This window comes from Silurus meridionalis, chromosome 4, assembly GCF_014805685.1.
Source record: "Silurus meridionalis isolate SWU-2019-XX chromosome 4, ASM1480568v1, whole genome shotgun sequence".
NCBI lineage: Eukaryota > Metazoa > Chordata > Actinopteri > Siluriformes > Siluridae > Silurus > Silurus meridionalis.
In genome coordinates, this window is record NC_060887.1 from 19,928,463 (window position 1) to 19,956,144 (window position 27,682).

Here is a 27,682-nt window from a genome sequence, read left to right on the forward strand (position 1 = left end):
GAATCAATGACTCTCTGAACATGTCTGACATTCATTAAAACCTTTGCCCATGACTCTTTCCACTTACATTTGCCTCTCAATATTGTCCCAGGTTTTTTACTGACCTTTATATCAGTTGGATCCCTTTTTGATTCCACCTTCAAAGTTATTTTTGAATTCTATACCTCACTGATTAAAACTTTTGCAGAAGAGTGGGCTTTAATGTTATGGCCAGTAGCTGTCAGTGCATTTTATGAGACTCGGCATTCAGTAGTATGATGAAACCCTTGTGAAACATTTCCAAAAGATTCTTCACCATATAACAACAGCATGATCAGATAAAAGTTCTCCAGTGTATTTACTGAAAGAATGGAATTGAAAAGCTAAGAAAAATAGGTTGGTCTTACTCAGTGCACTTATATTCAGAGCTCAGTAATTATACTTATTATCCCTGTACAATTTAATAGCCCTATGGCAAAACGAAGCTGTTATATAAAGGTTTTCTTTTGTCCTTTCCAGACCAGATATTACACCACTCCTCTGCAGAGGTGTGGCCTCACACCTACGTCTCACAGGGCCTCTACTGCCTCTCCTCTTCAGATGCTTGGGAGCCAATCAGCAACGAGCAGTCAGGAGTGGCCTCTCCAGCCACAGGTTCCTATGTTATGGCTGGCGGAGCTTCCTGTGATAACGGCTTTGATGGAAATGCTGCTACTCACTACCTGTCACAACAGCAACAGCAGCAGTTCATCCAACACCACAGCCAGTTACAACAGATACAGCAACTACAGCAGATACAGCAATACCAGCAACATCAGATACTGCAGTATCAACAACAGCAACAGGTGATCCTGCCTACAGCACTTCTAACAACTTACCTAAATTACCTCTAACTAGCCTTTACTTTAGATATCAATTCAGTTTTTAATATTTCCTTGAAGATGCCTTGCTCAGTTTTATAAGCTGAATCGGTGATATCTACAAAGTTTATTGCCTAGTGAAACATCTTAATACATGCCTTAAAAACCGGGTCCCATTCAAACATTTAAAGATGACATGAAATTAACAACCCTATTGTGTTGTTAGTATGTTGTTGTTGGGTGATCGCTTAAAAAAGGCTTCCACTAATAAAAATGTATAATCAGCAAAGACATGTCCAGCCAACTATACTGTTTCACCCAGAATTCAGTCAGAAGAAAAAAGTGTGAATTTTCATTTTGCATTGTCTAAAATGACGTTGTCTATCTTTTCATTTCTTCATATTTCAACAAAATATTTAGATTTTCCAGGAGCAAGACATTCATAAAGATGTTGGGTTACATTCACTTTCTAAGTAGCTACTTATTAAAAACAACACTTGCAATGATGTTTTAATAATTGATTTTATTATCAAGCTAGCCACATTTCTACATTACTTTTCATTACTTTTTTAGTTTACCAACACTACTAAAAATCAAGTGATTAAACAAGTTTAACTAGCCAGTTAGAGACAGAGATAGTTTATTATATATATATATATATATATATACCATATTTTTCAGACTATAAGCCGCTACTTTTTTCCTATGTTTTGAACCCCGCAGCTTAAACAACGAAGCGGCTAATTTATGATTTTTTTCCTGGGTTTTTCCCGATTTTACAAACTTCAAGCCAAAAAACTGAACCCCATAACATTAGGCCAATTAAATTTCCGAACGGAAACGAAAAAATACACCTCACCTGTGTTCTGAGCTGCACGGCATCGGGAGAAAAAACAATTTTTTTAAAAGATAAACTCTCGAGAGAAATAGTTGTAAAGGAAGGAGGACGACAGCGAACAATGACTTTCTTGGTAGGTTACTGTTTAGATACAAGCCGTTGAGTCTGGGTGAAGGGAGAGCTTGAGTTGTAACTCCAGTTGCAACAGAAATCATATAAGCACAGAAAGGTTTCCAAAACTCGTGCTTTTTTATTTTTCTTGGCAACAGCGTTAAGGGTTAGTCAAAGAAACTTGGAAATGAGCATCAGAAAATAATAAGGACAAAATTCTCATCTTTAACACATACAGTAATACCGGAAAAATGCTGTGCCGGTCTTTTTTCAAAATACCGCTATGCTCCTAAAGGAAGCGCAACATATTTCACCTGGAGCTTCACTCTTTAAGGCTTTTACTAGAAAACAATAGAAAACAATTAAAGTAAATCAATTTAATTAATTAATTTAATTAATAATTAATTAATTTGCATTTCAACAATATTAATTAAATCATTTAATATTATTATATTTATTTTGTAATATTAAAAACCTTGCTGACAGAATCTTATAAACACATTTAAAATCCGTAACCAGTTTTCTGCTTTTTAAATTTTTTTTTTTTATTATAAAAAAAAATACTGTTTTCTTTCATTCCTCTGTTTCCAGATGTTAGAACATAGACTACAAAGTGCCGCTCAGTCTTTACAGGCAACGCCCAACAGTACCATTCACAGTCTACCACCAATCAGTCACCCTCCCCTAGTGGATCTGTGGGGGGCAGGATTTACAGAGACCTACCAGGCTGAAGTAGGTGGGTACATAGGCGTGGCTGCAGCCATTGATGGAAATCTAACGACAACATCAGAAGACATAGGAACAGAACACTCACCTTTACTGGAAGCTCAAGAAGAAGAAGAGATCAAGGTGAGGAACTAGTTCACTGGATTTTACTGCTAAGAAGACAAAAATGGGGTCAAAAATGTTATATTTACCAGACTGGTAATAAGCTGTGTTCCTATTTTCACAAAATAACACACCTGACAGACATACAGTATGTCTACTAAAGCATAAATTCTATTTTTACTCTCATCTCAGGAGGAAGAGGTAACGTTACGCATGGAACCGGAACCAGTGACTTTAATTCCCTCTCCAGTTGCACAGAGAGAGGAAGTGACCTCAGCAGGAGGAAGTAGTCCAGGACAAGTCCCTGGGGAATCATTTACAGAATGGAAACCTTCTGATGTCACACCGTCTATTAATGAAATGCTGGAGGAAAAAGAGGAGGCGTCAGAATCCTCTTCGGCCAGCACCACGGCAACAAAATGAGTGTTAGGAGCAGGAACAAAACTGATTTCGATTGACATTTAATGCTACATAATCAACTGTTTGAATTGATCAGTTCCTTTTCAGAAATATCCCTCCTTGATGGATGGACCTTGCGTAACTTCAAATACAATAAGGAGAAAAAGACAGAATTTTCGAACAGACGTTAAACTTCTGAAGAGGAGCACATGAGGGAGAGAGAGCGAGAGATGATAAAAGATATACACAAAGGGTTTCGAAGAGATGAGTTCAAAGGTTAAACAAAGGTTAAATACATGCATGCTATTTACATGGATGCTACTCATTGTTTTGAGCATATAATAAACCATAATAACAAATCACCAATAACACCGATACCTTCAGCACAAAGAGGATAGTGTGTAATAAAAGTGACAGCACATAAATGTGGGGTACAGTGTAAAGTCAGTTGTATTTCAAACAACATCCTCTTTATCCTTTATGGATATCATGTATCATTATACAGTATAAGTAAAACCGATACTACAGAAAACCAATTATGAAATGAATTCGAACCCCAGTGGAGCTAAAACTTTCTTTTCCTTATTGACACTTCATCATTTATAAATGTACAGATATTTGCTCACGTACACCCAGACCTCTTTTTAAAATATCAAGCATCAAGTTGTGTCTTTGATACATTCAAATAATTCAGCTCAAATGTAATTTCTCACAAAAGCGAGCTGTTTAATAATACAATTGACAGAGCTTTATTTTCCTGTTTATGACTTCAATCTAGCCCTGTATCTTATTAAAGACACAATCATGTGATGCAGTTTCGAAGCAACTCTCAGCTAACTTTGAGCAGAACCAAATTTAATATCATAAAATAATCATCGATTCTGTTAATACTTTATTATGACAGTTGATTGTGAGGGTTGTAAAATGCACTCTTTCCCTCAGCCTGGATTACACGGGGAAACTATTCACTTCTGTTCACAAGGAAACTAAAGTTTTGTGTGCCAACCCATCTGTTTAATAAATCTAAAAAGATCTTAACTTATTAATGATCACACAAATAGCAAACACACTCACACACATACACACACACACACTGTGCTGCAGATGATTCTGTTATAGTGGGCTTCCTTCTCTGTGTCACCTGTGGCATGCATGCTATAATGTCAGTGTAATATGATGTCCCATGAAGCACTGTATAGTTATTTGCACTGAACCTTTCTACTTCGGCCTGGTCACTGATATAAACTCAGACTTTCACCGCAAGGCTGTGCTTGTCTGAATGAGTACATTGCAGAGTTGCACAGCCCTCTGGTACCATTCTGAATGGAAAAATAATCTGTCCCCCTCCCCCCTGAATGCAGCTTTACAGGATTTACTTTCACAATACAACTGACAGAAAGTTCTTCTTTGTTCAGTGACTATCCATGTTCATGAGACGTGTTGAACAAAATCAACATAAAAGGTTTCAATTGATGACAATATCTTTAGACAAGCAATGGTGAGTGAGATGGCTGAAAAATGCTGCATTACTAACAAAAAAGAAAAATAATTGAAGGAGTTTTTATTTACATGTATGTAAATAGTGCTAACCCTTTTCAGTTACTTATTTATTTTTATACTATGTGTCTTGAGTTCTATTTGTAACACAACACAACACAACATGACTTACTGCTGGATATTTCAAACCTGTATTGTATAACAGATGTAAGGGATTGTGCTTTAGACCAACATATGTATATAAATCAACAAAACATTGGCATATTATCTGGAAACATGTTCTAACAGAATCTGGCTTCAGAAGAAAAAGGAAGTGACCTCATGCTGAACTCAGGCCAATAAGGATGGACTAGGCATCTTCCTGTTTGTCACAGTTACTGATTACCACAGTGGCTATGGCTGGAAACCCATTACATGCTGTGCGTTCAGTGCGCGTACGAGCGAAGCTAAAACAAGTCATGGAAGATATAGTGGTCTTCTTCTTCGCTCCTTCTTGATGGCTGTGATCTATCAAGCAGAACAAAATGACAAAAACCAGGACCGCTGAACCTCCTGGCCAGTTTCATGTTTCAGTTTATTTATTTCATTGTTTTCTTGGAGAACACTTTAGTTCTATTCTAAAGATTATGTGAAAGCCAAATACAATAAGACAAAATCATTTATTGACTTGAAAGAATTTATTTATTGATGGATTATTTATGCAATGTTGGGACAATGTTTATTTTTGTACAGAATTATGTGCCCTCCCTCCAGTATATGATAGAGCACATATCATTCATTTTTGCTGAGCTCCTGAGACAGGCATGGAGACTGGAAACTTTGGAACTTTTCCTGAGCGAGTGTGTGCATACTAGTTTGTACATTGTTGTTGCATTCTACTCAGTCTTTTGCTAAAGCTTGACTCATAACGTTATATGCAGATAATACAAATACATTAAACACTCATAAGAGCTAATGTTTATAAGGCTTTAATTTTTGTCAGTGCTGCTTACAGAGTTCTTATGAAGCTCGGCTGAGGGCTTCCATTGTTGTCCAGTCTTAGTGCCTGGCAGGAAGGGAGCATGAAGTTACTGAAATGTGCTCATTTATTTATTTAGGAATTATTTTGGGAGAGGACTTCTTATTAATTTAGCGATGTAGACACGTTTGGTGGGAATGGCATCACTCTTCATTAGGTTTCCTCTTAATACCCTGCAACATCATCTTTTACCCAGTCGATATTTAATCTTGTGAAGGAAAGAAGGAAGTGGGTTCAGCTGCATAATTTTGAACCGTTTAGGTGGGAATTTATTTTGAAATCTCCAGATCAATATGAGAAATGTGTAAATGTGTCTAACAGTCAAGGTGAAATATGGAGCAAAATAAATGTAGAGTAATTTGGTCCAGCATTTTCTTGTCTGGGCTGCAGGATTGATTACAATAGAACATGGGCCATACGTTATTTGGCAACATCTTATAAGAATGATTTGTGTTATTTTTCATTCTTATTCATGCATTCATGAATTTCAGTTCAGCCAAGACAACATACACACTCAATTTGCATAACACGGCTTAATATTTCTTCAGAAGATCAGAGAGTGCTTCTAGCAAGCCATCAAGAACAAATTATACCAAACTACAAAACAGGTCACATCATCATTATAACCAGAAGAGTAATGTCATTTCCTGTTAGGTATTTTGTTTCTTCATATGTAAGATAAAAAAAAATATGAATGAATATAGTAATAATCACAAACCAAATGTATTTCTTTGGTTATTACAATTTGTGACTGCAGATTGTTTGTGATTTTAAGACGTTTTTGTATGACTCTACTGCCATCTTTCAATATAACACAACATAATGGGCATGACTATAATCACTTTTGTTTATATTTTCTCCGTTTATTTGTTGGTCACTATCCGTTTCTCAGATTCTGTCTCTTTTTGCTTGGTTTTCATTTTAATGGAGGAATCATGACACAAAATGGTCATCATCTACAGGGTTTTTTGTTCAGATATTTTGTTCAAGCTATGTAAAGGTTTAACCTTTTGTTAGAAATGTGATCCAAATATGTTCTAAACATACAGACATGAATTCATTTGGATTTTATTTGGATATAGACTTATTTCAATAAGTGTAAGTGGGAATTCGATCTGTGATGCCTATATCTATGCATGCTTGTCTGAAGGGTCTAATGACATGGTTCTTCCAGTGTGCTTTCACTTCTCTCTCCCTGTCTCTGTCTCGTGCGCTCTCCTTCTTATTCCTGCACGAGATTAAAAAAAAAAAACCCTAGCCATAGACAAATACCCCATCTACCCCTATTCTACACCTCTTCCCATATGACAATAATGAAAAACAAACAAATAAACAAAGAAGAAGTAATTCTGTATTGTATTTTTTTTTGTCTAAAACAATGCAATGTTTTGTTTAGGTTCAATATGAAGCAAGGTCCTGAACAAGAATGAAATAATTTTTTTTAAACAATTTGTTAGAAAAACAAAACTACAGAAAACATATTAATCACATTTTAAAGACACTGGTTATAATTCCATTTAATAATAATTTGTCTGGATCATAATCAAGCAGTGCGATAAGAGAAACAAAATTCTGAAGCTTAAATTATTTGGAAGGCAATTTAATGGATCATCTAACTAATGGAAATATTAAACATGCTGATTAGATGTGATGTTCAAGCACCTGCTTCTCAATAACAGATAAAAGGACACGCAGACATTGAGGCAGACTGAGGGAGGGCTGATACACAGTGTCCTGAGACAGGTAGGGAGAGTCTTAGAAATAGACCAAGGAATCTGTATCAGATGTAGAAAAACTTCACATCACGTAGTACATTTTTAGAACATCTGCAGCCAAAGCTCACCAACGTCTCAACAGAGACTCTACAGAGGGTTAAGTCTGTGGAAGAAAGACATATAAAAACAGAGAATCCTTAAACCAGTTCATCATCACTCTCTTTCTCTCCATTTGTCTCCTTTTCAGGCAGAGGATGGAGGGATGTGAGAGGGATAGATGGAGAAGAGGGAGAGAAAGAGGAGAAAGGCTGACCCTGTGCTGGATGATCTGAATTTCTGCTGCTGCCGTCTACTTTGACCTTGCACTCTGTTTCTTTTGGTTCGGCCAATTTGGGCTCTGCTTCGTCTTTCGTTTCCTTCTTTTCTCCCTCACTCCACAGGTCTTTGTCTCGAATGGGAGATGAGGGGGCTGATCCTGGATGTGGGTGCTCCTTGGCTTTACGGCTGGCATCTCTGAAACTGGCCAGAGGGGGGCGGAGACGCACGCCACTACGGGTTGAACCTTCTATGGCCTTCTGAAGCTGTGGCAGAGAAACATTGTTCACATTTTTACATAAACATATGGCATTGCAATGGCATTTTATTTAATCCGTCATCTACAGTAAATGCTCTATCCTGGTCAGGGCTGCAGTCACCCAGAGCATATTGGGGGAACACTGTACAGAAGCCAGTCCATCATAAGTGCATCATGCACACAGTCAGTCAAATCTATGAGCGCCTTACTATTAAAGTGGACACAGTTCCCAAGCTCACACTCAAACCAGGGGCCCTGGAGCTGCCAGGTGGCAACACTACCCTCTGGGCCACACATGGCATATTTAAACATCACAAATCAAAAAAAAAAGGAATGAAGCATGTAGGAGTGACTCACCTCTTTAAGCGCTACGACCCCCACAAGTTTACCTATGCTAGTGACATAGGCATGACTGAGACCCAAAAGAGAAAAAAGGGTGTGTGTCTGAAAGAGAGACACAGATAAATGTATGTATATATTCAAATCTGTATTATCTACTATGAATATTTGAAGATACTAATGCTTGTTGTCATCTAAAAAAAATTTTTTTCCATTGTTTGTGGAAAACCGTGTTATGAACTGTTGTTAAAGAAACACACATGGTGTTAGTGCAGCTGCAATTCACTGGTTGGCATTGAAGTTATGTATGTAACTCAGTATACGTGTTCCACTGATTTCCATTTACATGAGACTACCTTATGCAGCGATGTTCTTTCCACCAGCTGAAACGGAGAGGGATCGATGCGAATCTGATCAATATCGATCGGCTTATCCAGCTCAGCATCCTCCCAGGCTTTGATCTGTACAGGCCAATCAGAAGCTGCATCAGCAATGATGTTATAATGATGTTGTAATGGTCATGCTCAGGAAGACATTAAAAAGTGGTTCTGTTCACCTCCTCTGGAGTCATGCTGTCTGTTACAGGAGCGGGTAGTTCATCCTGGAAGAAGACAAGTTTTATAAAAACTTTTATAAAAAAAAAAAAAAACTAGAAAAAGCACAAGTGAGGGGAAAAACAGCAATAATAAGAACAGCACAAGATAGATTTATAATTCATGTTAAAATTTTGAACATGTTTTTTGTTCATTCTACTTCACAGCTATAAATACTTACAACATAATTGATGACAAATGTGACAAATGAATTGCTTAGTCAGAGAATCAGTGGTTCAGTGGCCTAGAAAGCTGCATATGCCTAAATATGGCAAAAGGGCTGCTGAAGATGCAACATAGAAAAATAGAAGAATTTGTCTCCACCTAGTGTTACAGTCAATATTTTTGCTTAAAAAAAACAATGTTTACTTCAAATCTAACTTCCAAAAAGAAAAAAATTGTTGGATGGTACCACCGTTTCTAAATAAATGAGCAGCAAGGCAAAGTGATCATTTTTCTAGCACAGACAATCTTCCTGATTTACGATTTATACATTAAGTGTAAAATGCACCTGTGACTTAGCCTGCTGCGGCGAGGATGAGTTGGACAAGAGGCGATGAAGTGCGCTCCTCATGAATCCGAGTGCACCTGTGATTAGGTATAAGATCAATCCAGAAATTAACCATTCTAGTGAGGCTCTAAAGCAAATCCATCTATGCCCAGTCTGTTTTATATACACTTAAAATCATTCAGTAAAGAAATCGATTAAGCAATAATTATTAATCGGGCCATTCAGATTGGGAAGGAAAAAAAATTAAATAACAGAAAAGGGGCTGTAATTGGGTAGGGTAGAAATATATTATTGTATAATATTGGGTAGGGTAGAAAGAGTCTGCAGTGTATTCACAAGAGGGACAAGGGGACTAGAAGAAAATGCCTGCAGTTCATTTGAGAATAGGATTAGCTTAATAGAGAATTCAGCCTGCAGTGCTTTTGGAAAGGGTTATAGGGAGCTAGAGGATAGAAGCTGCCATGTACTGGGAAGGCAGACTAGGGGATTAGCGGTAAGAGCCTGTGTAGCATTTGCAAGAGGAATAATGGTGCTAGAGAAAAGGGCCTGTATTGGGAGGTGGATCTAGGACACTTGAGAAAAAAGAGTATGAAGTGCATTTTGTTTTGGATATTTCAGGAAATCTCTGATGTATATCGAACACCATAATTTGCCAAACAGTCTTCTAATAATTGTATTCATAATTATTGGAAGTAAAAGAGCAGAGGTACAAATCCCACACCTGAGCCACTCACCAGGCGCCGTGTGATTGTTGGGATCCCCCCCAGTGTCCAGTGGACCATTGTGCTCCTCAGAGACTGTGTTTTCCTGAAAACATTTTTAAAGAGCACCAAACACAGGTGCAAGTTCAAGTAAGCTGTGAACTCATCTCATCTTGATTTCTAAATGGAAGAGAAGCCTGATCAGGACAGGACTGCTTTCAGTGAGTGTCATCTGCAATACATTTTCTTTTTCATCTTCTCTGAGATAAAACTTTTTTCTGTTTTGGCAGTTTTCTGGATTTCTGGATGGCAGTTCATTTAAAGTGGGACAAGCATGTTTCCATCAAGTTATTTTTTATTTACTTCATATTTATTAATATAATGCTGCCATAAAAAAAAACCCCACAAGATTCAGGATCTGCCTGCAAAATACTGCTGATGTGATTAAAACCGGTGGGAAATTTAGTAGCACCTGGAAACAGTGGCTTTAACCCTGGTATTTATTTAAATTTAATTATACTGAAGTCATGCTACAGAGTACACTGTGTGAATTCATCATGGCCCAAGACTCTCACCTTTTCCTTGCTCTCCTCTCCTGCTTCTTCATCTACTAAACTGAAGGTTTCCCAGTTGACCACAGATCCTGGACTGCACATTGTCTGACCTTGGTTAGTGATTCGTCTCTCGGCTGACAGCCACCAGTCATAGGCTGCTTGAAGCTCACACCTCTCTATAGAGCCCAACAAAATCATTGACTCTATGGACAGAAAAATGAAGTTATGTTAATTTATGCATGCAGAATACTCTGTATATGTGGAGGGATTTAATAAAAAAAATAATGGTGTTAAATATTAAGAATTTATATATAAAATGTCTCATTTTTAAATAAGCATACCTTTAGAATCCACCACTGGGATGGTTTTGAGGGTTGTGCTCTGCAGAAGGTGAAGAAGCTCACGGTATGTGGTCTGAGGAGACAAAAACTTCACCTTCTTCACCATGATGTCCTCCACACAGATATTATACTTACTGAGAGAAGAACAAAGGTCAGGAATAGCAGGTTAAAACACACTTCACTGAAAATGACATCAAATTGAATTAAATAATGTAGGGGAGAAAAAATCTATTAAAGCATGTATTTCAGCATGTAAATACCTGATGTGTCCAAAACCAAGCTCTGGGAGATAAGGGAGCTTTTTGACCTGGATTATGGAATCATAAAGTGATGGCTGCAGGCCCTGTGCCACCATGTTAGCCAGGATCACTGCCACCATCATGGGTAGGATGTGTGATATCTGCCCGGTCAGCTCAAAGCAGATCACTGCTGTCGAAACTGTGTGTGTGACTGCACCGGTCATCGCTGCAGCACCTAGACAGTCAGACATTCACATAAATATCAACAAATGTTATATAAATAAAAACATAAAATAATCTGAGGAGATGATGTTGAACATTTACTGACCAATCACAGCGTAGCCTCCAGGTAGGATTCGGTAAACAATATCATCAAAGAGGATACCATTTGGAAAAAGTGTGGCCATGATCTCGCCTACCAACCGGCCAAATGCAGCTCCTAAACATTTAACATTTACGCATCATTCCCACATCAAACAGATTATAATTGGGAAAACAATTAGGAAGTTAATCTCATGCCTAATCTCATTAAGATTTACAGACCAAGTATAAAGACAGGCATAAAGGCGCCAGAGGGGATCGGCATCGTCGTTGAAACTGCAGACATCCAAAACTGAGTCACAGGAATATAAAGAGAACAAGGAAGGAAAAAGAATAAAGCCTATTATACCGTTGTATTTTAATCCAATCTCTAACAACAGTATTAAATCATCTGGAAGTGAATAAGAAAAATACTGTCTTGAAAATCTGCTGCACCTACATTAAGAAATATAACCACAGCAATATTTGCAGCGCCACATGACATTTATGCATACAATTTCTTTGTAAGCACGTAACGTTTGTAATTATCTACCTTCATGATGAAAAAGAGAAGCATGATGACAAAGACGCTGACTTCCGAATGGAACCACGCAGTGGAGCGGCCCAGGCCTGGTTCCGTGGTGGGGTCCCAGACTTTTGTCCAGGTGAAGTTATCAAACAGAGAGCTGATACACTCTCTTGGCATCAGCTGAAGAGCAAACAGGGAAGATAAAGTGGCAGGTACACAAATTTGGAAAGAAAAAAGCAAGGTCAAGCATGTCATCAATAGACCTCTGAACCATAAATCCATTAAAGCTGTTGAATGAATCACAGACAAAGCTACATACCTCACCGGCCATAAACTGACCAAAGCCTGGTGGAAATGTGAAGCTGGCAATAATGAAAGTGACCACACCAGGGTAAATCAACCGGCTAAAACAAACACACAATAAAATGGCTGTAAAAGTGCAGGAAAATGCATGTCATATACCAGGAAACAATTATAAACAAAATGTATATATAAGCATATAAGTATGAGAAAGAGATAGAGAGGGAGAGATAGATAGATAGATAGATAGATAGATAGATAGATAGATAGATAGATAGATAGATAGATAGAGAGAGAGAGAGAGAGAGAGAGAGAGAGAGAGAGAGAGAGAGAGAGAGACTATATCATAAATTGTAAAGAAGGAATGCATGTATATATGGCATAGGCGCTCACTATTTTGTGAGGAATTGGGTGAGTGCTGTTGGTCTCCTCATAAACAAAACAACCTGTCTGTTTAGATAAACAAAGAATGCTCCCAGAAATCCACATGAGATCCTATAAGAAATGCAATATTATTCAGAGAGACTTTAACCACACACAGCTACCCGCTTACTCACACAATAACCCTTGCAGCAGAATGAGCTCGGATTCATAAGATACAGAATTGGAGCTATAATTTCTCTGTTAAATTGAATATTTCTGTGTGTAATATGCCAAACACACCCAATGACAGCAAATGCTGGCAGCTCCTGCAGGTCAAACGGAAAGTCCATCCGGAATTTTGTGCGGAACAGAGCAGTAATTGTGACTATGGGAAAAGAGCAAACAGTGAATCTCACATCAATAAAAATCATTCATCCGCTCAGGGAGCCGTGAATTATGCATTTATATTGCTCTATTAAAAAGGTTTAGTGTGTATGCCCAACCAGAGTCTTTGTTCCAAACAGACAGCACTCTGAATATAAAGGCGCTGAACGTAGCGGCGAAGTATCCTCTCCAATAATTCCTCACAGCAAAATAAGTGGATGTGACCTCAATACTGAACAACACACCTGCAAGGGATTGTGTGAGAGAGAGAGAGAGAGAGAGAGAGAGAGAGAGAGAGAGAGAGAGAGAGAGAGAGAGAGAGAGAGAGAGAGAGAGATAAAGGAAAAGAAAATTTAAACAGTTACAGAGATGTGAGAAATATGCACAGATAAGAATGTAGGAAGAAAAATGAAGGACAAAATGGTCAAAGATGACAGTGTAATAGGGAGAATATGGAAGGATAGAAAGATGAATAAGCAGAAATAGAAAACAGCTCAAAAAAAAAAGAACATGAGAAGATTTCCTGTTAAAGACAAAGAAAAACTCTAGTACAAATGTCAATGACTCAGAACAATACATTATACAGCACCTACTGTGTTATTGATTACGGTAAGTAATGTTGGTGGAAAAATGATTTGTACAGTGATGAAGAACTGTGATGAGAGAAACAGGAAGAGGGATCAAACGTGTGTTTTACCTCCAAGAGGAGTGCCGAAACAGCAGCCGACCCCTACAGCACACCCCACTGTCAGAATATCAGTGTAACGATAGGGGTGCTACTGAGAGAGAGAGAGACAGATGGGTTATAGAGGACTGAGGGGAGAAAAGAAGAGGAGAGTAAAGAAACAGCTGATAGAGGCCAGTGTGTGGGTAAAAGTAAATAAGATTAATATTTTTTAATGAAATGAAACAGAAGTGTTAAAGAATACAGTGGAAAAAACAGTGGGAAAACAGATATGGCAATTAAATAATTCTAGAGAGACCACTGAAAAGTTCCAAGCAGTCAGGAGCAAATTTGAGAATAAACTCTACAGAGCTCTGTACACAATCTCAAAACAAGCACAACATCAACTTTACATTAGCTGCCCTTAATAACTATGTCTTAGAGCAGCTTTACACAGATAACGTGGTGAGAAAAAAATTAATAAGATGTTTTTTATAAGTGTAAGTTTGTCCCTAATGAGCAAGCCGGTGGCGACTGTGGCAAGGAAAAAGGGATGGAAGAAGCCTTGAGAGGAACCAGACTCAAGAGGAAACCCATCCTCATCTGGGTTGCACCATGTCTCTAATTTACCTAGATAATCAGACAGACAGACAGACAGACAGACAGACAGACAGACAGACAGACAGACAGACAGACAGATAGATAGATAGATAGATAGATAGATAGATAGATAGATAGATAGATAGAGTCCTGATGTAATTAGTGTTATTATGGACAGCTAACTCCAAGAAAAAGATTCACTGCCCAGAGCAGAGCTGAGTGATAGGAAAACAGTGGAGTTACATTTCTCTCGACGCTTATCCCTCTCAAAACAGTGTGTATAAGCTGCACATATACATATAATGCGCTGTACATAAAGCAGGAGCTACTTGCCTCCCAGAGGGGCACCGAAACAGGTGCCGACTCCCACTGCACACGCACACACCAGCAGGTCCTGAACATGGGCACTATTCTGGGCGGGGTTAAGAAAACAACACAATGGCAAACACACGCATACACAAACACCCAGGGCAGTTAATACTCACACTATTAATATAAAGACCAGTAGGAAGATACACACAGGAAGTAAATGAGAGATAGAGAGAGAGAGAGAGAGAGAGAGAGAGAGAGAGAGAGAGAGAGAGAGAGAGAGAGAGAGAGAGAAAGAGTTTAAAAAATGTAATAAAAGACCGATGTGAGCATTGGATGTCATTTAACAGGTTGTCGAACATGTTGTCAAAACATACATATATACATATATATATATATATATATATATATATATATATATTGTGTTTTATCACTTCTTTGAGGTCAGAGCTACAGTCAGCAGTCCAGCAGTAAAAGCTGTTAGTTGGTATTGAGTGAGTCAGCATTAATATGCTCATATTACAGCAGCAGTGGGTGATTCATTTCTTTATTCACATTCTTATATTCTCACATTCACAGATACTGTTCCTGGGACTTTGCTGCTAATTTGAAAGTTCTTGTAGTTTATGAACTCTACATATTTTTGAATTAGCCACATTAATTCAATTAATCTGAAACTGCATAGAATAAAATACATAGAATCGTATTTAAAAGTGACAAATATCTCATAATCAAAGAGATTTAAATGTAATTCACCAAAAATGTTACTACGAAATGTAAGAAATTCATAATCCCTGCCAGTTTAAAGATCATCCAGTAGATTAATTTTTCCCAAAGAACAAATCATAAACATGGTGTTCAGCTAGTGATGCTAGTGGGCTTGAAGTATTTAACAACAGTGAGGTTTTATGTTGCCTTATAATTTCATTTCATATAAGAATGAAAATAAAGGTATAAATAACCCACTGTATAAGCTGGTGCAGCTCAAACACAAACACAAACATACTGCAGGACAGAGGCTTTACCTCGTACACTCCTGTGAATATAGACATTACTTTGCTCAGCACAGCAGCACAGATACTTGCAATGTGGACAAAAGGGCCCTGGGGTAACACACAGACAGTCATGTCAAAATATTAATCAGTATTTTCACCTGTAAATGTATGATAACAACCTGGCAATCCTAATGTTTATTTCTTTACAATAATGGCACATTTTAATGAATTATTTAATAAATAGCAGAAACTTTTTTTTTTTTTTTTTATTTGATTACAATTTATATGAAAAATATATATCGAATATATATTGAATAAAATACCAGTATGTTACCAGTATACTGTTTTTACAGTAATATACTGGTAGTTTTATTTTCAAATAAATTTTAATCACATTATAGTCAATAGTAAAATACGAAACAATTAATCGTGATAAAGCAACCAAGAAATTTCTATTCCACAAATTACCCCATGTAGTAAATCTTAATTTAGCAATGCATTCTTTATTGCAAAAATACTCTAAATCTATAGCAATGAGCTGCCTGTGCACAGCCCCCTTGAAGTCCTCCCACAGATGTTCAATAGGATTTAGATCTGAACCATTCCAAAACATTGATCTTGTTCTTCTAAAGCCATCCCTTTGACTTTGTGCTTTGGTTAATTATAGTGCTAGAAAGTGATTTTTTTCTAAACACAGGCCTGCATAGATTGGTATTAGAAGCAATCCATGATTCTCTCTAGAGCCCCAGTCCCAAGCTAAAGAAAAGTAGCCCCAACGTTTTATTTATTTTTATTTTTTTGTGAAACAACTTCTTATTAGTCACTTTACACCAGAGCCCAAACATGATTTTTTTTTTTGTCTTATTGTTTTACTTTAAACTTTTAACAAGTGTGTGTAGAAATTTTAGATCCACTCTAAGATTAGATTTCATTTCATTCCAATTCACAGAATTTCACAGAAATGTAACAATTTAAATTAGAATAGATAAAAAATATCATGCTAGCTTTCATGTTTTACCACACAGCTAGGCTAAAAATACCTAATTTTGCTCAACTTCTTCAGTTTACAGTTGTACATATTCTGATTATAGACTGTTCACTTATCTTCATTATAAATACTGAAGCTATTTTTTTAAATGAAAATAAAGGATAAAAAAAAAAAAAGAAAGGTTCCTGTGTTGCTTTAACTAAATACTTCTGGCAACTACAGTTTCGAGTGAAGTGAAATGCATATATAAACACACACTGTATTATTAGAAGGTATAATAAAGTAGGTGGATATAATCTGCTTCCGGTTTTTTTAGAATACCTAGAATACCATGTGAAGTACAGTATTGAAGTATAGAACACAATTAGAGTATCAAGTATAAATAGTGTTGTTTTTGTCTGACAAATTAAAGAAAATTTAAAAAACCTCTTTTCCCAAAGGCATGCCACTGCCCAGGCTCGCAGTCAAACCGATGACTTTAGCCACAAAGGCTTTCAGAGTTAGATACTCCTTCAGCACCACGCCGCGCAGAATGGTCTTCAGCTCTGGTATTCCAGAACCTACATGAACATTCAGAGGGAAGACGAAAACACAATTGTAAAATAGTGAAAACAATTCATACAATGTCTAACCTTAGTATATAAGGTAATATATAATATATAATATATATATAATATATATAATATATAGTATATAAGGTTATATAATATAATAATATATATGATATAAATTTAGTAGCTATCTGGGATAAGAACAAATAGAAGATTAAAGTTAAACTTTTTATTACTAATTGAACATCCGCATAAAGAAATTGTAGGCGAGAAAATAATATAGGAATTACTTGTCGCTCAGAGTTAATATTTTATTTTACTATAGAAACATTTATTTTATTGTAGCTTCTTCATAGAATGTAGCTGTTACCACTTCAGGTCCCTGTTACATAACTCCAGTGAAACTCTTTCAACCACCTGTGCCTGAGTACAAAGGTCATATAAAGTCTAGGAGCAACTGATAGCAACAGAATTTATTTGTTCATGCAGCACCTCTATTTATAATTTTTAACACATCTCTTCAGAGTTAAAGTTTTATATTTTAAAAAAATTATTTAAAATCATTAACCTGAAAAATTCATGATGCCCTTGAGCCACTGTCAATTCTATATTATCTAAATCTCACAGCCAGTCCAATAGGGTCATGGGCTAATCATTTACTTTTGTTCATTGGAAAAGATGCTTTTAGCCAAAGCAGTTAAACAAGTGAGGGAAGAAGAAAGCAATGGTCGATGAATTAAAATTTACAATCATTTAGGTACCACGTATCCACCACTATATGATACTCCTACATGCATAAAGTTATGCTCTCATAATCTCATAGTGAAACATGCTGCCCTTGGAGAAGAACACTAACTGCCATATTCGTTTAAATGGACAAACATGTTTGACTAGTGTTATATTCTTTCTACCCAAAATGCAGGTCCTATTAAATAATCATAGAGTTCAGGCAATGGATGGATTTCAAATCATTGAGACTTGAGTTCAGTGGGAAATCTTAAAGCAGCTCAAATGAGTAGAGTAACTAATGAGAACACGGAGAGAAATTATTTTTTTTTTTTAATTAAAAACAACAACACAACGATGACACTGAGGCTGGATTTCATTAATAGAATGCAAAGAAAATAGCATTACAAACCTATGGCTTGTGGAGAGACCAGGTGGCAAAAGACAGATGAGAACACAATGAGAATTATGGGATACGTCACCCAGGCCAGATATTGTAGTGGCACGTTCCCTTTTAGCTCTGCATACATCCATTTGTATGCTTTGGGAAAAAAAGGAGGGGAAAACTGATTTTTAAAAAGTCATAAGAAATGCATTTTATTGGAGATATAAGAGTTTGTTAGAGTACCTTGTAGGCTCTTTGCACTGGCATAGTCCATACTCCAACTGACTAGAGCCATGGTGAGACCCAGCAGCACCAGGAAAATCCAGTCCTCCCCAAGCTTTGTTACTAAATACCCCTGTATTCGTCTCAGGCAATCTGAACAACAATGTCCCCAACAAACAATTAAGACAAAAATCACTATTAAACTCCAAACATACATAATGTAAATCTAGTCTTATCTGTTCAGGCTGCAAAATGTATGGTAATTATATGATTTATATCGGTGATTTGTTTTACAATATATGTATATATATATATATATATATATATATATATATATATATATATATATATATATATATATATATATATTATTTTTTAGAAAGGAAGATGCTCCTATATTAAATTTAAGATCGAAACCTCCTCACCTTGGCATTTCGAGTAAGGTTCAGGTTCTTTTATTGAGGAAGAGTGGCTAAATCCTGGGGTCATGGGTTCTGTTTCCAATGCGATATGATGCCTTCGGCCATAGCCTCTTCTAATTGCCCTAGCATTGCCAGCATGTCTATTTGACTGGTTCTCGGTTAGCAGATGTGTGGCCTCCCTCCGGGCATGACTACCCAGCTGCTCCCTGTACTCTCCATACAGCTGAGAAGAATGGTAAAGATGATAAAAAGATGTGAGAATGTATTTGCTGGAATTAAACTTGGACACACAGGTTAGCTATAACAAAATAGTAAGTGGAAAGAACCCGACAAATCTAAAATTATAAATGTACAACGCCCTTTTCTCACAAACAAGTCACTAAGAAGGTCAAGTAAGAAGTCATATTTACATATTTAGCTGTGTGTGTGTTTGCGTGCATGTGTGTTTGTGTAAGGAAGATGCACTCAAGTGCACTTGAGTGTCACACTAAAATAGGCTCATGTTGGAGGAGCTGCATGAATAAGAGATCCTTAGTTCAACAACTACAATACGTGCATCAGCATAATACAGCACACACACACACACACACACACACACACACACACACACACACACACACACACACATCTTGGCATGTAACACAAATGAAAGGAAATGGACTGCAATAATGTAGGAAATCATTTTTCTCTACTGTACCCAATTTCTCAGTGCTTTAGTCACACACCTAACACACCTGGTGAATATACTCAATCTTTGCACTTCGACATTTACACAGTCCACCATTTTTTTGTAATTGCAATTGATTCAAAATAATTTCAATGATTAGTATATTTCAAATTTTTGTTCAAGCGCCAGATGGATTTTATTTGTAAATAATTCAAACAATTGTTTACAAACTTTTCATTCATATAGTTTTTTTCAACCTGTATTTAGAAATTGCATGCTTTAAAATACAATTAATATAATTAAAAATTATGTAATTTTATCGAAATAATTTACATCAGTTTAATCCGGTTTTTCACATTTATTTATGTATTATTTTTACAACAAGGTGTATGCAACCATTTCCTGTTTGTATTGTAATAATGGTAAATTTCAAAAACAAATACGGTATAGGCCTTATACAGAAATATACATTTACTAAAAGCACTTTCATTTTTAATAATATAAAAGTAACTTGTTTTGTGCCACGACCAATTCAATTTAGTTTAGTTTAGCAAAATGTTCTGTTGTGCAGTTATAGAGAGTGGCTGGTAAACTAGAAGAATCGTTCAAAAAAATCCCTCTGAATATTACAACCTACCTCCTTTGAAGAAGTTTTTTTGGGCATTCTGTATTTAGACTGTACTTGTGCACAAAGTGGCTCCAAAACTGAGACACTGAGAAACTATTTCTCTCTCTGTCTCTCTCTCCCTCCCTCCCTCTTTTCTCTCTTACACGGAAACTCAGAGTAAGAGGAAAACATTGTATGTAAACACCTATGGGAAATTAGAAGGGACATAAATCAATAAGAAAAAATAGTAATAGTCAAACTGTACATAAAATACATGTATTCTTCTGCTGAAGTGCAACAATGAACAATTTTGAGGTTCAATAGTGAAGTTTGAGCAAAGGCATTTGAACGAGTGAAAATGTTGTAAAAGTGTGTGTGTGTGTGTGTGTGTGTGTGTGTGTGTGTGTGTGTGTGAGAGAGAGAGACTGCGCCTGACTTCATTATTCTCTCTTTTGTCTTGTCAGTTGACTTGTTTGTGTGGTTGGAGGTCAGAAAGACCTTTCGACAGCGTGAGAGAAAGTTTGTCTGAGAACAAAATGCCGTTTAATGACATCTTTCTCTGAACAGTATGTTCCTTTTTTTGTCTTTTTGTTTTTACCACAAACTCGACCTTACATTTTATACAGAAACACTAATTACCCTAAAATTTTCTTAAATCTTTCGGCTTCTCCCGTTAGGGGTCGCCACAGCGGACCATCCGCATGATTTGATTTGGCACATGTTTTTACGCTGGATGCCCTTCCTTACGCAACCCTCCCCATTTATCCGGGCTTGGGACCGGCACTAAGGCTTGTGCAACCTTAATGGCTGGGGTTGGTTCCCTGACCGGGGATCGAACCCGGGCCGCAGCGGTGAGAGCGCCGCATCCTAACCACAAGACCGCCAGGGGACCTCTAATATTTTCTTAAATAACAATCATTTTCCAATCTACCTGTTCACAGCTGAAGCTTCATTAAAAGCCTTTATTTATTGTATATATGGTGCACAAAAAATCCTCGAGCTACAGTATTTAATATTAAGAACACCCTGGATTCTCAATGCCAGTGTTAAATGCTCTTTTCACCTGGTCCAAAATATCCTCAGTAAACTTATTGCATAATGATATCAAGTGTATTAAGTAGGAGATAACTGTTTTATTGTATGTTATAATGTAGGTTTTGTCTTAAAAATAGTAGTAATGTGATAAAGATCTTGATAGGAATCAGTAGACCATGCTTAAATCTTTTACGCCACCATTAAATACATTAGTTTATCCTGAGTGCACAAAATAAAAATGTTAATGCCATTCTAATTTAGTGCCAATTGTTTTACGGTTACTAGAATTTACTGCAGCTATTTTTAGTTTTATTCAGTTGTGTTCATTGTGCTTATTTCCAGAGAATCAAGTCTAGTCAAGTTTATTTCTATAGCGCTTTTCACAACGAACATTGTCTCAAAGCAGCTTTACAGAAATTAACAGTCAAGGTGAATGGTGTGCATTTATCCCTGATAAGCAGCCGTGGTGACTGTGGCAAGGAAAAACTCCCTTAGATGTTATGAGAAAGAAATCTTGAGAGGAACCAGACTCAAAAGGGGAACCCATCCTCATTTGGGTGACATCAAGAGTGTGATCATAAATATTTCAACAATACAGAACACTGGAGAGTGAGAACTAACATGAGCACTGGAGTATAAGATTATAAGTGATGTTCTTTCTACAGTCTTATACAGTCTTTATGGTTATAAAACTACGAGCTACTGAGCAACTCATAAAATAGCTCAACATTTGTGATCATCACAGATCTAACACCAGCTTCTTCATGCCAGAGCCTTTAGAATCACAGTCAGTGCGTGATGTGTGCATTTATCATGAACTGTTTTGTGATTTGCAGTGATTTGTATTTTTTTAGACTGCCCTGATTCTTGTGTTCAGTACCAGCCTAAAATAAGCAAATGCAATACTTTTATTTCACAAATATAATAGAAGGACTTTCATGGCCCTATTCTTAAATCTCTGACTGTGAGAAGTATAAGCTTTAAGAGCTTAAACCTTTTGGTATGTTAAGGCTGAGGGTAAAAAGCAAGTTTGTGAGTGATGATATTTCAGGATGGTTTAAAAACAGTTCATGGCCAACAAATGATCAGAAATAAATCTAATTCCCATTAAAAAAAAAGTATAAGGTGCACAAAGAAACCATGTAACTGTGAACAATCTGTGTGCCAAAGCATAGTGATTATGGTGCATCTCTATTAAGCATAGAAATGGCTTATTTACACACTGAAATTAAATATTTACACACTACAGTGAACTTTTTTTTTTCCCCAAACAAAAAAAATTGTCAAATCTTTCCAAATGGCAGAATTTTTGTTTTAGGATCATCATTACATCATTAATAAAAACTCTTATAATATGATTTAGAGAGCTTTACAAGCAATGGTTTATTTTGAAACGGAAAGAAGCTGGAAACCTGACTCATACACAAGACATGGGTTAAGATTTTAGGTGTTATTTTAGGGTCTGTGACCCAGAGAATAAAGAGCGCCAGAGATTGGGTAGTAGCCAGAAAGACTCACTCAGATTTAACCTTCTAAAAACATGAGACAAACTATTAGTTATGTGTTGGTGATGAAGGTGTAATCTTATTCACTTGCTACATATATGGTGACATTTAGATATGATGAGCAATAAATTAAATGTAATGTCATATGAGTGTGAAAAAGTAACACATACACAGGGAAAAACAGCACTACTTTCTGGATGCTAAATAATGTTTTTAACTGTTTCATCTAAAATGATTTTAAAGATAATGCATGAAAAAGAAAGGGAGGAAAACTGGTAGAGAGAAAGAGACCAAGAGAGAAAGTTGCTCATGTGGACACGACATCAAGGGCACAGTGTCTTTGAGAGTTAATTAAAACTATAATAATCATGCATTCCTTTACGTGACTACTCTGTGTATGTGTGTGCGCATCATGATAAAATCTGACCCAGACACTGACAGATTAGACACACACACGCACACACACACCCACACAAATCAAAAGAGCAAACATGACCCTGAATTCAGTCCGACAATTTAACTTCTCCGAAACAAACTGTCCAACAATATGTGATAGAAATCAGAAGATATATGTAAATATTTCTGAACTGTTTATTATTCAGCTATTCTTTTCTCACAATAAGCAATAAGCATGAGAAGAGGATCTGATTATTTAATAAAAAGGCATGATGCACAAATAAATGCGCCCTTCTTACATACTTCACAGCACTGCTTTAATCAGCTTTATATTATACAACTATGAACATTTCATAACATCGCTGTAATACAATAAAAAATATACTGATCCAACAGCACTGAAGCACTATTTTGCATACTACAAATACACAGTGACCCAAATCCAAGAAGTAATGAAGAATGTTTCTCTGTATAAAGTATACATCAAATAAACAGCTAATATCACTGAATAAACTTTTTTTTTTTAATTTACATCAATTACAATGGTACCCGTTCTAGCACCATGTATTTGTAGTAAATGCCTCAATTCATATTCTGAGTCAATAAATAGTTCTGAAAAAAAATCCTTACCAGAATTTGATCTAAATTCATTACTGTCTCAAATGCCTCAGTGCTCTCGCTCATCCTGCTCTTCCCTCTGCTGCTGCCTGTTCCTATTTCCCTCTCTTTTACTCTCTTTTTTTCCCTCTCTATCTCTGTCCTTTTAACCTTCAGAAAACATTCAGGTATTAGTAATTGTACCTGCCTTCTATGTGTCTTCTGTACGTATGGGCAGGAAACTACATCACCCACAACATAGTTTTGATTAATGTCCTCTGCTGTGGTTGATAAACTGCTGTCAACAACATCTAATACACAGGGCAGGGGTCCGGCACACAAAATATAACTGTGTGTTGATCTATTTGTTCATGTACATTAACAACATACTTTCTTTTGCATTTGTTGTTACAGATTCAAAATCTTAGACTATATTAGATTTTCACCAAGATTAACAAAGGTCTTAATCTAGCATGCCAAGTAGTTTATGATCAATTATATATGAACATCTTTATTATATGTATAAATAAATAATAAAAAATGTTTTATTTTAATAAATAATGCACATCTGCTCATATTGTTCTTATCGAGTTCTGAACACAATAAGCTTCATGAGTTTATAGGTATAAGCCTAAGTTTTCTCAGATGCAGGTGCTGTCAGTGTCAGGTTCTGTCACAGACTGTCAAAATTCATCCATGTGTTTTAAACAACTAGTTTTTAATAATTAATACATTTTTAACACATGTTTCTAATATCTGAGCATTCTGAGAATTTTAAGTTTTGCAGTTATTATTTTTTATTATAGATAGATAGATAGATAGATAGATAGATAGATAGATAGATAGATAGATAGATAGATAGATAGATAGACAGACAGACAGACAGACAGACAGACAGACAGACAGACAGACAGACAGACAGACAGACAGAAATATGGGTTACATAGGTTGGAGTGGAAGATCTGGAGTGGCCTGCTATAGAGCTCTGACCTCAACCTTTTTAAACACATCTGAAATGATTTGGAATGCTGAATGCACCTCAGGCCTCCTCAACTCTAGAGTAGTATCTGACGTTAATGATGCCCTTGTGGCTAAATGAGCACAAATCTCCACAAGCACACTCCATAATCTAGTGGAACATCTTCCCAAAAGAGTGGAGGTTATTATAACAGCAAATGGGGACTAAATGTGGGATAGGATGTTCAAAAAGTACATACAAGTAATGGGCAGGTGTCCACAAACTTTTGTTCATTTAGTGTCGCTAGATAGATAGATAGATAGATAGATAGATAGATAGATAGATAGATAGATAGATAGATAGATAGATAGATAGATAGATAGATAGATAGATAGATAGATAGATAGATAATGTATTTATCTAAATCAATTAATTAATTCAAATATTTCTGAACATAGCTTGATGAAGTACATATTTTTACAAAATAAATTTAATTTATATTTTTAACCACTTATGTAATGTGCATTTTGCTTTTTTCATTTTGAGATGAGGAGCAATCTGTTATTTTAACATTTATTTAGTTTCAATAATTTTTATTATTTCTATTTACATCACCATATGTCTACACACACAGTGTAACATTGGACAAAATAAAGGTCTTTCCGAGGATTGACAGCGGATTTCTCACTTTCTTTCCAGTCATTAACCAAGAACCACAAAAAGGTTGTGGTTTGTGAATATACTAAACAATATAGACAAGCACTATGATCTACTGTATATTTGCAGGGAAAAAAATCTAAAATCAGTTACTCAGCAACAAATTAAGCCTAATTTAGGTATACATTCCCCTGAGAGTGAAAGTCCTCAGGGCAAAAGCTTTACTTCTTCGGTCACAAACCCTGGAGGCACGTTTTAACTCTGTCCCGCAAACCACATATGAACATAATGAACCTATGACACAAACACACGAAGACACAGACACACAGACAGAAACATGAAAATAATTTTTTCAAATTAAAAAATGTGATTTGTTTGACTTATAATAAAGTGATCAACACAACTATAAAGGCTATTTATAGAGCTGCTGACAGAGCTTTATGTTTCTGAGAGCCATATCTCTTTGCAGGTATCTCTGAAATGTGTGTGCATGTGGGTATAGAAAAGTCTAATAAAGGACAGATTCCTGTCAGAGCTTCTGTTTGTGTGGCACAGTGAGAGGGACAGCAGAGGGATGAAAGATATCTCTTTGAGAACTGTCAGAACATGTTCAGAAAAGCATTAGTATAGAGACAGACATGGCCCCTCTTTCACATCGACGCAAAGGCATGTGACCTTCCGACAGTCGATTGATAACCGACACAGAATTCTTTTCCATTCTACGCCTCTTTCTGCTAATTTTCTTGTACCCCAGGGAAAAAACGCTGGCCATGTGCTGTAATTAATAAGCTGAGCCCATGCTTTCCGCAGCTCCACGCTGAAGAGAATTGCTGGATGTATATTTAACCTGCATGCTCAGGTTTCCCTCGCACACGGCCACACAGATGTGGAGCGTGTGTTACAGTCAGCACACAAACTCACACATGGCTAACAAGTTGAATGGAGCAGCTACACAGATATTTATCAACACTTAATCCACTTTCTACTCTACTTGATGTAAAACATTTCCCGGTTGAAAATAATGAGCAGAATAATAAGCAGAAAAATGAATGATGAAATAGTTAAACACTTACATTTTTAGTATCATTGTTAATCACATAGATAATGATCGATGAGATGGATATGATTAAGTAATGGATATGAGAAGGTGGAGAATACAATATAGAAAGAGTAGGTTATTATAATTACTTACTTTTGCTCAGTGTGATAACATGCAGCAGTAGGAACTAAAAGAAACACATCCAAATCACAGCCACAACCAACAAGCCACTGGTGCAGGTTCTAACCACTGCACAGCTACTTTCATCAAGCTCTCGATATGTCACTACTCAGAATAGAATGGAAAATCAATTAAAGTGTGAGCTATTGAAGACCAGGTCTTTAAAGGCCCCAAAAGGGAGTTCAAATTGGTAGATAAGACTGTTTATGTTATCATAGTTCATCTCAGCAAATGGCTCCACACACAGCATGTCAAACAATGTGAGCACAAAGTAACACAAAGGGCAGGCAGAGAGTTAGAGACAGAGAAACACAGAGAAAGAGAGAGAGAGTGGGGAGAGAGAGAGAGAGAGAGAGAGAGAGAGAGAGAGAGAAAGGGAGAAACTGACCAGGGTCTGCTGATATCTCAGAGCTTTCCTTTGCGATGCATCGGCAGCCATCGACAAGCTTACACTGAGCCAAAAATAAACGTACACACCGTCCCGCTCCTGTATTACAGCGCCTGGAACACACAGACACACACACAAAACACATACACAGTCTTGATTCTTTGATACGCCACCTATAACACAAACACACAAAGGCCCTCTTACTTTACGGCACCGGTGGTACTTACATTATGGCACACATACTGCTGGTTTTGTGTGAAATGACACACAAAGAACATGAATGCAATTTTAGTTTTAATAATACATGTCAAAAAATACACATTCAGGACACGTACCTGAAAACCCACACCAAGAGATAACTGAACAGTGGAAGTGTAAAAGGTCTTATCAGTGAGATCCACAGCAGATGTGAGATGAGGTCTGAGGTGAACTATAGGGATTAAGAGGGAAAGAAAAGAAAGGTGGAAGCCTGAAAGAATGAGAAGTAATGTCAATTCAGACACGCGGTATGTGATTTTATGTTTTTCCACTGTTGTTTACAAAAAAGAACAGTAATTAACTTGAAAGTAATAATAATAAAAAGAAGTAATTAATTTGAAAGCTAGGAACATTAATTTCAAGCATTTTATTTTATTTTAAAGCCCTTTATGTTCTTACTCTACATTCCATCTCACACCCTCTGCTCCTCTGATGGTAGATATTTGCAGAGTCTCAAATCAGGTAGCATAGTTACCTGTTGAAAAAACTTTATGCTAAGCTTAAACTTCACCTGGAATGTTTCTCTTCATGCAATATTTGTACAGTTGTTTAAGTGGTTT

The 27,682-nt window shown here is 36.5% G+C and overlaps 2 protein-coding genes across 11 annotated transcripts in view; one reads left to right on the forward strand and one right to left on the reverse strand.

Moving 5' to 3' along the window:
- The window catches only part of fam131bb (family with sequence similarity 131 member Bb), a 29,890-nt gene extending 23,078 nt beyond the window's left edge, over positions 1-6,812 (forward strand). For all 6 annotated transcript variants that reach the window (XM_046847247.1, XM_046847249.1, XM_046847245.1 and 3 more), the window contains 3 exons: positions 499-824; positions 2,380-2,637; positions 2,809-6,812. In XM_046847247.1, coding sequence (XP_046703203.1) covers positions 499-824; positions 2,380-2,637; positions 2,809-3,039 — 815 coding nt within the window. In that variant the 3' untranslated portion in view covers positions 3,040-6,812. The remainder of the gene's footprint in view (positions 1-498; positions 825-2,379; positions 2,638-2,808) is intronic.
- Positions 5,640-27,266, reverse strand: clcn1b (chloride channel, voltage-sensitive 1b). Of its 5 annotated transcripts, none has more exons than XM_046847227.1 (24): positions 27,200-27,266; positions 26,865-27,037; positions 18,839-19,058; positions 18,435-18,566; positions 18,219-18,347; positions 16,956-17,089; positions 15,572-15,649; positions 14,571-14,649; positions 13,093-13,218; positions 12,890-12,974; positions 12,620-12,721; positions 12,246-12,330; positions 11,951-12,106; positions 11,641-11,710; positions 11,426-11,536; positions 11,119-11,332; positions 10,859-10,992; positions 10,539-10,720; positions 9,997-10,069; positions 9,263-9,339; positions 8,715-8,759; positions 8,515-8,619; positions 8,177-8,263; positions 5,640-7,826 (listed from the first exon to the last, which is right to left on the reverse strand). In XM_046847227.1, the coding sequence occupies exons 2-24, from the start codon at positions 26,913-26,915 to the stop codon at positions 7,443-7,445; spliced, it is 2,859 nt and encodes a 952-aa protein (XP_046703183.1). In that variant the 5' UTR covers positions 26,916-27,037; positions 27,200-27,266; the 3' UTR covers positions 5,640-7,442. The 5 variants fall into 5 exon arrangements, with proteins under 5 accessions (XP_046703183.1, XP_046703184.1, XP_046703186.1 ...); XM_046847228.1 differs by lacking the exons at positions 26,865-27,037; positions 27,200-27,266 and adding an exon at positions 23,676-23,761 and having other exon boundaries at positions 5,640-7,408; positions 7,559-7,826; XM_046847230.1 differs by lacking the exons at positions 26,865-27,037; positions 27,200-27,266 and adding an exon at positions 26,450-26,675.
- Between the last annotated feature and the right edge of the window lie 416 nt (positions 27,267-27,682).